Source organism: Lampetra fluviatilis, chromosome 46 (genome assembly GCF_964198595.1).
Source record: "Lampetra fluviatilis chromosome 46, kcLamFluv1.1, whole genome shotgun sequence".
Classification (NCBI taxonomy): domain Eukaryota; kingdom Metazoa; phylum Chordata; class Hyperoartia; order Petromyzontiformes; family Petromyzontidae; genus Lampetra; species Lampetra fluviatilis.
Genome location: NC_136320.1, coordinates 439,558 through 451,993, shown reverse-complemented (window position 1 = coordinate 451,993; position 12,436 = coordinate 439,558). Strand labels below are relative to the sequence as shown.

Sequence of the window (12,436 nt, the reverse complement as noted above, 5' to 3'; positions counted from 1 at the left end):
GTGACTATGACAAACACTGAGAATCTTACATACAGCAGCCAAAATGCTATGATTTTGGGGAACATGAAACCCATTCACACATCTTACAGCTGCAATGGAAGCTCATCACGTTATATATAGTAAAAACTATGAGAAAGAATTTGTTTCATCCAATGCCCTGAATAGCTCAAGTTGTATTTCCCCTGGACTGCTTCTACCAAAGACCCACCTACTCTGCAATGACCCCCCCACCCCCCCGACGTTTCCCAATATCATCTGAACACTTCAGCCACTGGACTCCTTGAGAAGTGCATCTTGTCTCTCTCTCTCATCGCTCCCTCTCATCATTCTCTCACGACGCTCTCTCTCACATCGCTTTTTTACGATCAGAGGAAACAAGAAGATGCTCGGTGCAGTCGGCACTTTGCTTCGTTCATCATTTCGTTTTTTAATGCTTTGCTTTATGTAAACCCCCCTTTTGAAATGAAAGATTTCACGCTCTTCTCTCCTTACCCCTTTCCTCTCTATCTACCCCCTCTCTCCCTACTCCATGTCGCTCTCTCTCTCGTGCTCTCTCTCTTTTTTTTTAAACTACGACAAGTGCTGCATCTGCACGCAGCCCTTCTCGCAGTCCTACGGCCTCCGACGGGTAGCTCATATCAGCATGCAGAGCTCTCAGTCTTCTGCCACCGAGCACACGGCCTCCTCCATCGCCCACTGCTTCTTGAAGGCCGGCACGGCGTGGGTCAGCCGCGCATGCCGGAACTCCAGCCCACACAGCCTGGCACCGACCAGAGCACGGAAGATGCCCAGGCTGCTGGCCAGACGTGTCCCCTCCAAGGCCACCTTCCTCGCCCTGTATATGGCGAGCTTGGCGTAACCGACGAGCACGTTGACCAGCCCCTGTAGATGTTGGGGTCCGTCGCCCCTCGGGTATCCAAAGATGAGGACCGTCGCTCTCTCTCCAATCTCTCTCTCATCTCTCCCTCTCATCATTCTCTCACGTCGTTCTCTCTATCTCTGCGGTGCCAGGGAGGATCTGCCCCACCAGTACTTACACTGCCAGCGGCTCAAACCAATGTTCCGCCTTTTGGGGGACATCTTCATGAAACTGGGGGTACCCTTCTACAACATCAGCTTCGTATATGGGGTGCCTTACCTGGCTAACAAGCGCCATGACCTCGCCAACTTCGCCTGTGCTCAGGCGAAGATGGCGGTGTACAGAACGAGGTAAAAGATGCTGGAGGGTGACACTGACCGGCTGCTCTGTGCTGCTTCCAGTGTTCCGGGGCCTGCTCAAGGCGCGGCTCCGGCTGGAGCACGCCATGCACCACACACGTGTCGGTGATGTGCACGTCTTCTTCGAACGCTGGGGAGCCGGACAAGCCCCTCTCTGCACCAGCGTGGACGGCACCCTCGTGTTCACCTTCTGAAGCGCTCTCTCGTCACCGTGGCGTGCGCGATGACCACCACCACCACGTGGCTTTTCTTTCGTGTTGTGCGCGGTGCTTTTAGCGCCACAACGCGTAGATTTGTAGCGTTTATTTTCATTTGTTTGCTGGTGACTTTGTGTATTTCATATCGAAATCGCCTTCAGTGCTTTTGCTGTTGGCGGCAATAAAAGTTGTTTAATAGTCAAAAAGTCTCATCTCTCTCTCATCTCTCTCTCATATCTCTCTGTCTCATTTCTCTCTCATCTCGTCTCTCTTATTTAATCTCTCTCCCATCTCTCTCTCTCTAATATCCCATCATCTCTCTCATTCATTAGTCATGCTCCGTGTACTCATTATCGGTTATGAGCGTAGAGGCTTGCAGTGGTGGGGTGGGTGGGGAGAGAGTCGGTGGCGCAATGGTTAACTCACTCGTCGAACAAGAAGAGTTCTATTTGTGCAAAAATAAGAAATAGATTTTTACCCTTTCTGGCCAATAACACCAATACTCTTTGGTTTTTTCGGTAAAGTCACGTAGGTAAAAAAATCACGACGTTTCGGGGAGTGGGGCTGGGTGGGGAGGGGCTGGTCACCCCGTGGTGCCCTTATAAACTCAACGTTTAACCTACTCACGCCGGCTTGTGCCCGCGGATTACACCACGCCGCCGTTGACCCTGGCCATTGACCGAGCAACCCAACGTTCCTACCAGCTCCCTCCGCAGGAATGTGTTATACTGTCGTGTGTGGGGAGCGGTGGCGTAGTGGTCAACGCTGCACCACGGCCTACCAACAACCAATGTGTACGATTATCTCAACCGGATCTGGGGCTTCCTTAGGTCGACTCTGCCTCAAATGAGTACCTGGTGCGGTGTGTAAACATCGCCACTGGGGAGACAAAGGCGGCCGGGCGTGGTGCTGGCCACCCAATCCCTCGTGTGCCGTGCCAGCCTTCATAGGTGCTGCTCGCTAACAGCACTTACCCCAACAGTCTGTTAAGGCTACACGGGGAATCTTTGCTTTGTGTCCGTATAAAAATGTAAAGGTTCAGCCCTGTAATGTCTTGCTCGTGCCACTGGAGAGGTCGTAGAGGATTCTCAATGTGATGTGAATAAGGGATATCGCCCGAAACGTCACCTATCTTATCCCCTTCCTGGTAGCTTAATACGTACCTTAGTGTGTTGATGTTTTCATGTGTGTGTGTTATTACTTAGCAAGCTAGAAATCCAGGCTTGTAAGTTGGGAGTGGACTCGGAACGATGGTATCTTGATAAGTAATTTAGTGCACGAGGCCACCCCCCCCCCCCCCTAATTAATAATCATGAGCCGAACAATTATTTTTATTGAATATTTCAGATTTACTGCAATATATACACCAATTGACTAATGACTGTCTAGTTAGTAGTCTGTAGTCTTGTCCAGGTATGTACTGTCAATTGACTATCTAGTATGTCGTAATATTAAAATTAGTTCTCACAACACTTCGTACGAATCGAAAACCAACACTGAACATTACCGATTCGACTCCAGCACCGCGAACGTAAGAATCGTTATTATTTGTTAAATTTCGGTAATCGTAAAAAAAGAATCGATTCTGTCCGTGCAACCCCCCCCTCCCACACACCCCCACCAGGTTCCGAAAGCAAGCGACACCGGACCAAGATGGCGGGCGAATCGTCGAGGTCTTCGCGGGGTTCGGCGTCTTCGTCGTCTTCCGCGGGCAGCGTGAACGCGTTCGCCAACGACGGCAGCTTCCTCGAGATGTTCAAGAAGAAGATGGAGGAGCAGGAGGCGAGGAGACTCGCGGGCGACGCCGCCGTCCAACGCGACGACTGTGTCGGCGGCGACGACGACGACGATGCGGCCTCCTCCACTAGGCCGCCGCCTCCGGCCCCCGCGCCTTGCCTGGCGCCCGCCCCGGCTGAGGGCGAGGGCGTCCCGGTGAAACTAAATTCGGAGCCCGGCCCGGCCGAAGAGAAGAAAAGGCAGATGTTCGGCCTTGTAAGGATGTGGCGGGTGGCGGAGAGTTAGACGCAAGAGAGCGCGGAGTTTAACGCGATCGAGCTTGTATGGGTCTTAATGTTGTTGGTGATTTGATTCCCGGCTGTGTGAAATCCGCGTTAAGGGGTTCCCTTGAGTTGACATCCTGTGTAATGGGAACACTTAAGGGTTTTATCCAATTAAGTTGCATTCCTGGGATTATTTAAGGGTTCTCCTTGCGTTTCCGTCAGTGTCATGCCATTTAAATGAAGAAAAAACCCCTACGTATCCATTTAAAGTCATTTTGGGTACGTATGCTGAACTTCTTTTGCGCCGTACGTAGCCAGCCGTGCATATCGGAGGTGCGGGGAAGGACCACGGCTGACAGCGTGAACATTTATGAGTATTTCTCCCTTTGCAAGAAAGGTGGACGCATTATTTCTTTAGGAATTACAGTCCCAATCGGTTGACGTATTTTCCACGCGTAAAAAAAAAGTTACTACGATTACACGAATGATTACCCACTTGGCTCTCTTAAGGAACTTAACTTGGCGCAGCGCACGTGCTTGGAGATTCGGTGACCGAAACAGCTCCCAGGACTGTGGAGTGAAACGTCGAACATTATTCCAAACCATACGCCGTAGAGCACAGCAGCGAAACACGTTCGCGGCTTTGCCGTTTGAATGAAAAAATCCAAGCAACTGGCCATAATTTCACGCTTTTATTTACCAATTTCAATTGGTTGCATTCAGGAGGAGAGATCCGATTGTGAATTATTTAGAGTGGAGCACTGGTATATGACAACTCGAACCCCTTGCCGTAGGGGATACCGGGTCCCCTTTTCTCGGTGCCGACAAGAAAGCACCCCTCGCTTCCCGCTCGCCAGGATGTGTTGTGGCATGTCGGCTTGAATAGGGGTCAACATTGCTCATCACGATCATCATGATAATCGCCGTAATCATGACCAACGTCACCATCGTCATTGCCACCATCACATTCCTGTCAAGCCATACGGTTTACACGTATTTTTGTACAGGGAAATAGAGTTTCGGGTCCGTACGGCGTACAGCCGTTTCAATAGGGGCAACACATTTTTTTTCCATTTGTTTCTCCCTTGTGATGGGACTTTGTAGGATGAACGTTGAGGTCTGAATTGGTCAGTAAACACATTGTCCTGCGGAGGGAGCTGGTAGGAACGTTGGGTTGCTCGGTCAATGGCCAGGGTCAACGGCGGCGTGGTGTATTCCGCAAATATGCCCGACTGTGAGGGTGGGCACAAGCCGGGGTGACCAGCCCCACCCCACCCAGCCCCACCCCCCAACCAGCCCCTCCCCACCCAGCCCCTCCCTGCACGACGGACGGACACAATAATCCCCTGTGGGCTGGTGTAACCAGGAGGTTCCTACCAGTATAAGGTAGGCACTGATAAGGGGTTGACAGGTATGCCATCATCACCATCAGTCATTCCCATAATCAGCAGATATTGAACAACCTAAAACTATATATTTTTTTTTTACCAGGTAAGGCCCAGAGAGCTTATATAGCGTTTTCAGAAGCGACATAGCCACAAATGATAACCTCAGCGAAATTGGCTTCTGAAAAGGGTCCAAATTTCTCGAAATGCATATTTCTAAATGTGGAGGGGAAGAGCCGGAGAAAAATACACGAGACAGTGGCGAGAACATGCAAACTCCAAATATACAGGCGTCGGGGTCGGGATCGAGCGCACGACCTGTAACAGTATTACCAGGCGAGTTAACGTCTCACCACCTTGTCGCCCCTGCACTGACCTGCATTGTTTGACCAGTGCGGCGAAATATTGTCCAACAGCCCCACCGTGATCGTCGTGGCGTGGGGGAAGCTTTGATCGAGAAGTGGGTTGAGAAAGGGTTGTGAATTGATTTCAAGTGGACTCATTTCTTAATGCGAACACAATGTGTGTGAATGCAAGCTGACATTGCAGTCATCTTTAGCCAACTGGAGCGCATTGTATGGGTTCATGGTTGAAATGTAAAATGCATGAGGGGTTTTTTGGTGAAAAAAAAAGCAATTCGTGAATGTGATGTGTTTGAAGCCATTTTTTCTTATTTTCCTAATCGGTGGCTTATTTATTAATCTAGAGACGCAATAGTGAATTGGCAAAGTCACAGCTTTGGAATAACCGCATGGCTATGACGAGAAGCAGAGACGATGTTACAGCGTTATAACCCTACAAAGTCAAAGTGACTTCCTGCTTCATATGGCGTTGGCAGTGTTCAGCTTCCATAAGATGACCAACTTTGACTTCCCCACGAAGGGGTAATAATATATTGGGCGCTGCTCGCTTTACCGCTGAGCTACCTGGCCGGATATATGCACTATATCCACACGTGTGTGCGTGTTGTGTACACGTGTATCGTGGACATGTGCATGCAGTAACGAGTGTGTTCCCCATGCTGTGTGTTGGAGGTCGAAATTCCCCCGACTTCCAATATTTTTATTAAAAACAACTGCATGGTTGAATGGTCGAGGCCAAATGTGCATAATTGGAAATAAAGATGTCTACGTTTTATCTGGCACACACTTGGCGTGTGTGGTCACGCTCTTGAGAGCATTCTAACGTGTTGACTGCACGCCAGTGATCCTATGCTCCTCCTTCCATTTGCCATCGTGGGGCCCCTCCCACCTATAAGCCAGTAAAGCCGGGTCCACACCTGAGCTATCGGTTGCATGCAACTAAATCACTTTATATGTGGACGTCTATGCAAGTAATTGTAGAGACGGAGTCTGCTGAAAAGACATCTGCAAAGCGATTTGCTCGTGACGTATTTCAAGCTTGTTGCCATCCTGATTACGCCAATTTAATTTTCTCGTGCGAATGCTCGCCCGAATATCAATTGCGCGATTCGGCCGTGCAACAAACTACCCCCCCCCCCCCCCCGGGTACGTGGGCAAACCCGCCGACGGCGCCGGTGAGTTGACTGGTCGTCGTGAGCGATTTGGTCATGTGACCGGTGTGAGACCCGGCCTGGGTAAGGCCACGTGGTGAGGCCCCCATCCCGTCGTGGTTACGCGCTTGCCCTGTCTCTCTTGTGTGTGGTTCGACAGGGAGGAGACCCTCCCCCGGACCTGATGGAGGCACCGGCGGTTGGCGGCGCCGCGGCGGCGGGCGAACTCTTGTCGCTCGTGGACGATCTCGCCGAGCGCTCGTAACGCTTGTTAGTCTTCTCCCTCTTCCCCCCTTCCTTACCCGCCCATGCCCCCATCTTCTTCCCCGTGACCCACCTATCCTCCTCCCTCGCCTTTCGGCCACCCCTGTCCCCCACCCCACCCTCCTCCCTCCCTCCCCCCCACCCACCTACCCCCACCCTCTTCGTCATTAGATTGGGCGACGACGAGGTGGGAAAGTCCTCAAGACGGGCATGGTGGCCAAGAAGCACAAGATAGACGAGGAGGTATGTTGGGCGCGGTGGCAGAGTCGGCGTGGAGGGCTCAGCCACTCACGGATTGAGGTCCCTGTCATTTTATTTAAAATTGTCACGCTCTGGTTGACCTTTATCGTAAGGTGAATTCAATATTATTCCAGTTTGTGTCGTTTATATGAAAGAAGTGTCATTCCAAAATCCTCTTTTTGAAAATCTGAAGCCCTACTGGCACAGTTCACTGGTCTGTTTTATCTGTCTGGATTATATTTGAGAAGATTATGTAATATATTGGATAAGATTATCCAATATAATACAAATTTTTGTATAAAGTTATGTTACAATTTGGGACTTGCCCTCTAGAAAACCAGTGAAATTTATCCACCCATTGCCCCAAAACCAGTATTAAAAGGAGACCCACCTTGGCATCCTGGCTCCATTAGCAGAGAATCGCTCGCTGACTCTCTCCGGCAGGGCTGCTATTAAAGCCCCGTGGTTTCCTCATCACTGCCTACGAACGTATTGCTTCCTGCGTGCCTGGCCCGAGAAAGCACTCCCATCGTCAGCGCTAACTAAAAACTTCCGAGCACAACAGCTTGTTCGGAAGCCTTGATGAAATTTTGGGCGCGCGCATGATTTTTCTTCCTCGCCCACCCGCCCCAATCGGCCCGCGCGTGGCAGCAAGTGCGCCAGTGGCGCTAACGTGGGAAAGCGTCTGTGTGCCCCCCCCCCCTCCGATTCTCGCAGGAGGAGGCGGCGCAGAAGGGCGACACGTGGGCCAAATACATGGCCGAGGTGAAGAAATACAAAGCACACCAGTGCGGGGACGATGACAAGAATCGGCCACTGGTCAAATGACGAGGCTCCCCCATCCTTCGGTGGGGGAAGGGGGGGGCGCCGCCACCACCGCGCCACCCTTGTGTGGGCGAGCTGGCGCTTGACCCAGTTAAAGTCGTGCGCAGGGAGCTCACATGCATGCCACCACTCCTCTAACACGCAGGCCTCCTTCAAGAAACGGTAGCGAATTTCCGAGCGAGGGGGAGAGAGAACAAAAAAAATCCAACCAACCGCTGTCGCCGCTGCTTAGTTTCACGTCGCTCGCCCCGTCACCCATCCCGCCCGCCTTCCCGTGCGTGCGCCATCCCGTTCGTGCATGCACCTTCCAATCTGTGCGTGCGCCCGACCGCTCATCTGCCCCCTTTTTTTGTTTAGTCTCGTGCTCCCCTCCCTGCCCCCCCCCCCCCCCCGATTGTCCCTCGCCCAGTAGGGGCAGTCGTCCGAAGCGGATTTAGCGAGTCGCTGCGATTTTATTGCTAACGGACAGTTTGGCCATTCCGCTGTACAGTATGAAGTCTGGTGTTGCTGCGTATTGTGTATAAAGTATTTGTGTTGAACCCTCAGATGTCTTGTCTTGTGATTTTTTCGAGCCACTTTTAGGTGATCGGTCAATCGGTAATCGCAAGGTTGTGAGATAAATTACGATCTGCCCTTGACTCATCCCAGCATCATCAGCCTTGATCTACATCGTTACATTGGCCTTCTACCCCCTAATTCTGGCCAAATTCCCTGGTTCTGTTTAATTCCTGCGTTCCATACACGGTGGCACATTGGGATCCACGGGTGAAATGTGCCTTACAAATGTGTATTATTGCAATATCATCATCAGTCTTTATGGTTAAAGGCCTCCGCAAGCTGGCAACTAACCATCCTGCAAATACAACGATCCATCGAGCACCGACATTACGGTGTGAAAGAAGTTCTGCATCTCCCCGTTGGACGTCTCGGTGTATTTTCTGTAGCTGTCGGCCCTGTTAGCCTCGACCGCAGGCCATCCCGTTCCAGTGACGTGTCCTGCCCAGGCCCATTATTTAAGTCAATGTGTTGAATCTAACTTTGTGGCATATTCTCCGATCCAGCGCCTCGCGCCGCTGGTTTGCTGTGGCAAAGTCCCGGATGTGCCGCGTTTGTAGGAAAGGAAAGGAGCTCGCTGTTCACACGCTGGACCCTGATGATCTCTCCGTGCTGTCCAGTGGCCAGAGGTCGCAAACGGGTTTTGATTCCTTACCCGTACCTGGCCGCACCAGGGTCGCAAACGGGTACCCGTACCCGGCCGGGTAGGGTACAGGTATCGGGTACCTGATTGCGACCTCTGGGATGAAGCCATGTTGCAGGCGCTGGTGGGTTGATTCTAGGAACTTGAATTGTGAGAAGAGACAAGACGTTGGGAAATGAGTGACAAACAGTTACCAGTGACTCTGTCTACCCGTACCCGGCCGCACCAGGGTCACAAACGGGTACCCGTACCCGGCTGGGTACGGGTAGCCGGGTATCGGGTAGGGTACGGGTATCGGGTACCCGGTTGCGACCTCTGCCAGTGGCCTTTCCAGCCACCACCTCCCACCCTCTCCATTGGTCGCGGGTGCGCAGTGCGGGGTGCCCCTCACGCCTGCCCCCCTCTACTCACTCGGTCGTGTATGCACAATTGGGCAAAGAGCTGGGATAATCAGGCTATTATCGTCATGAAAACAATAGGTTTTCCCATTTTTCTGGCAATAAAACGTGAAGATGTTCAAACGCCAAATATGTTTTTTGCAAGGGATCAAAAGGTAGCTACTGTATTTGGTGTTTGAACATCTTGACACCTGTTTTATTCCCATAAAGTGTAAAAGCTATTGTTAGTTTTTTATACTCTGATACTGGCAAAAAAACGTCCCATATATATTTTTAAAATTAAGTTACAACAACAGCCATCCTGTATGGATTGTCCGTCTGGCCTTTGTCATAAGAAAATTGAATTTCCGCGACGAATACTATGTACTGTCCATAAGGGGTTGTTTGGGTTAGATCGCGTAAATATAAATGTCGTTAAACCCGCCACCACCCGACAGCCAATTACTAAGGTTTGTCACGTAAATAAAACATACCAATTCGTTACGAGTACATGAGTACAGCACACTGGTGTGTTGGAGAGGAAACCAACAACATTTACAATTCGAGTACCACGTTTTAACGACATTATGCGAACTAACCCAAAAACCTCTTGTAGATAATATTGGTCGCGAAAGCCGACGTGTTAAACTATGTGTAGGGCAGGGGAACGTCCGGCCCGTGGGCCGTACGAGGCCCGCAAATCATTTGGTGTCTGGCCCTGCCAAGGCAACCGCAGGCAGGACTCGAAATTCAATAAATCTAGGAGCAAACCTGGAAAAGCAGTTGCGAGTAGCAACATCATCAATACCAGCTGACATCACACGCCTCACCAAAGAGAAGCAGTTCCAGCCATCACATTAGGGGCGAGTTAATTAAATGTTTGACCAAATATAACGGGCTAATTTTTAAGTTGATAATTTTGTATGGCCAGCGAATGGTGTAGGGGATCTGCGAGCCATCCTCACGCACTCGCACCACGCAGACATGAAATCTCCGCACTCGGCTTGGCACACACAAATCACACGCACGGGAATACACTGGACTGGGGTCAAGGGTTAAAGGGCACCGACGTGACACGGACTCGGCGTGCGAGATGGAGTTGGAGGGTTTAAAAGGGGCTGCGATGAGACGCGGTTTCGGGGTTGGTTTTAGGAACGAGTGTGGCTGTGGGTTGAAGAATAAACAATTGCGTAACCTGTCTCCAACTCCTCTCTATATGTACTGAACTACGTACCGTAGTGGGTTATGACTGCATCGGCAATGGCCAGCAGGTGGCGACTACTGCGCTTGCGAACGCTTGGCGCAGCTTTTTTCAATGGGCCCAACGTTAGCGCGTTGGCCGCTTGTTTCAAAGATTTGAGGTTTCAATCCGGCCGGCCGCCCTGATTAATATTTGCGGTGTGGCATTCACTATATAGAAATAAACTACACGTCGTCGTTTGTTTCACTCACAGTGGACGTTATAGATCATCTGACGTCATTCGAATTGGTCCAAATTTGCCAAAATCAAAAAATGACGCCAGAAACTTAATTACTCAATCGGGATTGCACACACACACAGGTGAAATCGTCGCCCCCTACTGGCAGACTAAAGTCTGCATATAGGTCAGGTACTGAGTTACTTTGTGCCGCAGAGGGACAGCTACCTCTGGGGGTGCCCATACACTAGACCGCTTAGCGTTAATCGCCCCCTACTGGAAGACGAGTATCCCGCATGTAGGTCAGCTGCTGAGCTACTCTGTGCCCCACAGGGACAGCTGACACTGGGGAGTTCCCTTTCTAATGCGTTGGAGATGACACGTACAGCTCTCTTGATATGCCCCGGCGTATAGAAGGGATGCGATATCAATCACAAATCATTGTCATTTTGGTGCCCTTTCTGTGTGGATCAGAGGTCACGTGAAAATATCTCTGGTAGCTTTACGATATCCACTTTCCATTCGGGAGATTATAATTATTCGTCCAATGGCACGGCAAGAACGATGTCCCTAACCGTGCGGAACGGAGCGTCACTTCTAAAGAAGAAGGGATATCAGAGGTGGCTCTGTAATACCCGCTTCCACGAGCCGTTCTCGCAGTGCTCTGCGAAAGCTCCGAGCGGGAACGTCGTCTGGTGACACGACACCAATAATGATTTTGGTTACCCGAAACAAAAATGTATCGTGAATTATAAATACAGGCAGTCCTCTACTTACGATGGAGATGCGTTACAACGACCCCATCGTAAGTCAAAAATATCGTAAGACGAAGATGGACCAGCCTACCCAGGAGTCTTAAAGAATGGTGACAATTTAGCAAAAAGAGCAATTTACAGTACCGTACTGTATAAACTATATACTATATGTATTTATTAATTACAATACTGTATTGCACAGTAAAATGTAAAGTAAAAAAACAAGTTAAATTCTTAGCCTACGTATAAGAACTGCAATTTAATAGAAAGTTTTTTCAGAAAACAATCCTACCAGCTATAAAAAAAAAACTTTTAACATGCATTGAACGTATTGTATCGTGGTAACCCGAAAATGAAATCGCTAAAGCTACGTATCATACATACAATTGTGTCGTATCGCTATCGCCATCGTAAGATCGAAATATCGTAAGTCGGACCGTCGTAACTCGGGGGCTATCTGTACACGCCAAAATATTTAAATGAAAACATTTTTGGGGGGCAAAATATAATTCAGGTTGGGCGGTGACACGATGTCGTGTGCGTGGCCTGTGTGTTACGCGAGGAATGTACGGAGCCGAGCTATGCGTTGTGGAATCTTGGACGGCCTCCGATATTCGTCGTCTCGTCTAGTCTTGTAAATTTAAAAATAAATATAACAATATTTTAAACCGGCGCGACATGGCAATGCGTCTTAAGTGTCCTGCGCATCCTCACCAGAAAGACACTCTCGCTCTCCACGGTGCCAAATAGGGAAGTTTGAAGGTTTACAAGTAACCACACGCAAAATTCCTTCGCGCTTACGGAAGGCGAGCATTCATTCAATACGTTGCACCAGCCGGTGCTAATATTTTTTTAACATTTAAGAAATGTTAAACATGGACCGCGGTAGTGGAGAGGGGGGAGCGGAAATATGTTATTCATAATAAAGGTTTTTGGGTTAGATCGCGTTATTAGTAAATGTGTTGCAACCCTCCACCACCCAACACGGGCAATCAGTAAAAAATGTGTCATGTTGACAAAAGACAAATAGCTCACTACTTTAGCCT

General features: G+C 50.0%; 1 protein-coding gene across 2 annotated transcripts; it reads left to right on the top strand.

Moving 5' to 3' along the window:
• Nucleotides 1-3,023: 3,023 nt before the first annotated feature.
• On the top strand, nucleotides 3,024-8,187 carry TRIR (telomerase RNA component interacting RNase). 2 transcript variants are annotated; one of them, XM_078876838.1, is made up of 3 exons: nucleotides 3,026-3,407; nucleotides 6,749-6,820; nucleotides 7,535-8,187. In XM_078876838.1, exons 1-3 carry the CDS (start codon nucleotides 3,069-3,071, stop codon nucleotides 7,643-7,645), a joined length of 522 nt encoding a protein of 173 aa, XP_078732964.1. In that variant the 5' UTR covers nucleotides 3,026-3,068; the 3' UTR covers nucleotides 7,646-8,187. The 2 variants fall into 2 exon arrangements, with proteins under 2 accessions (XP_078732965.1, XP_078732964.1); XM_078876839.1 differs by lacking the exons at nucleotides 6,749-6,820; nucleotides 7,535-8,187 and adding an exon at nucleotides 6,474-6,713 and having other exon boundaries at nucleotides 3,024-3,407.
• Nucleotides 8,188-12,436: the final 4,249 nt, after the last annotated feature.

Bases quoted from the DNA above. Each gene is read 5' to 3' on its own strand.
- TRIR (XM_078876838.1), top strand. From the start codon at position 3,069: ATGGCGGGCGAATCGTCGAGGTCTTCGCGGGGTTCGGCGTCTTCGTCG. The intron at 3,408-6,748 runs GTAAGGATGTGG...CTTCGTCATTAG, and splicing joins AAAGGCAGATGTTCGGCCTT to ATTGGGCGACGACGAGGTGG. The intron at 6,821-7,534 runs GTATGTTGGGCG...CGATTCTCGCAG, and splicing joins AGCACAAGATAGACGAGGAG to GAGGAGGCGGCGCAGAAGGG.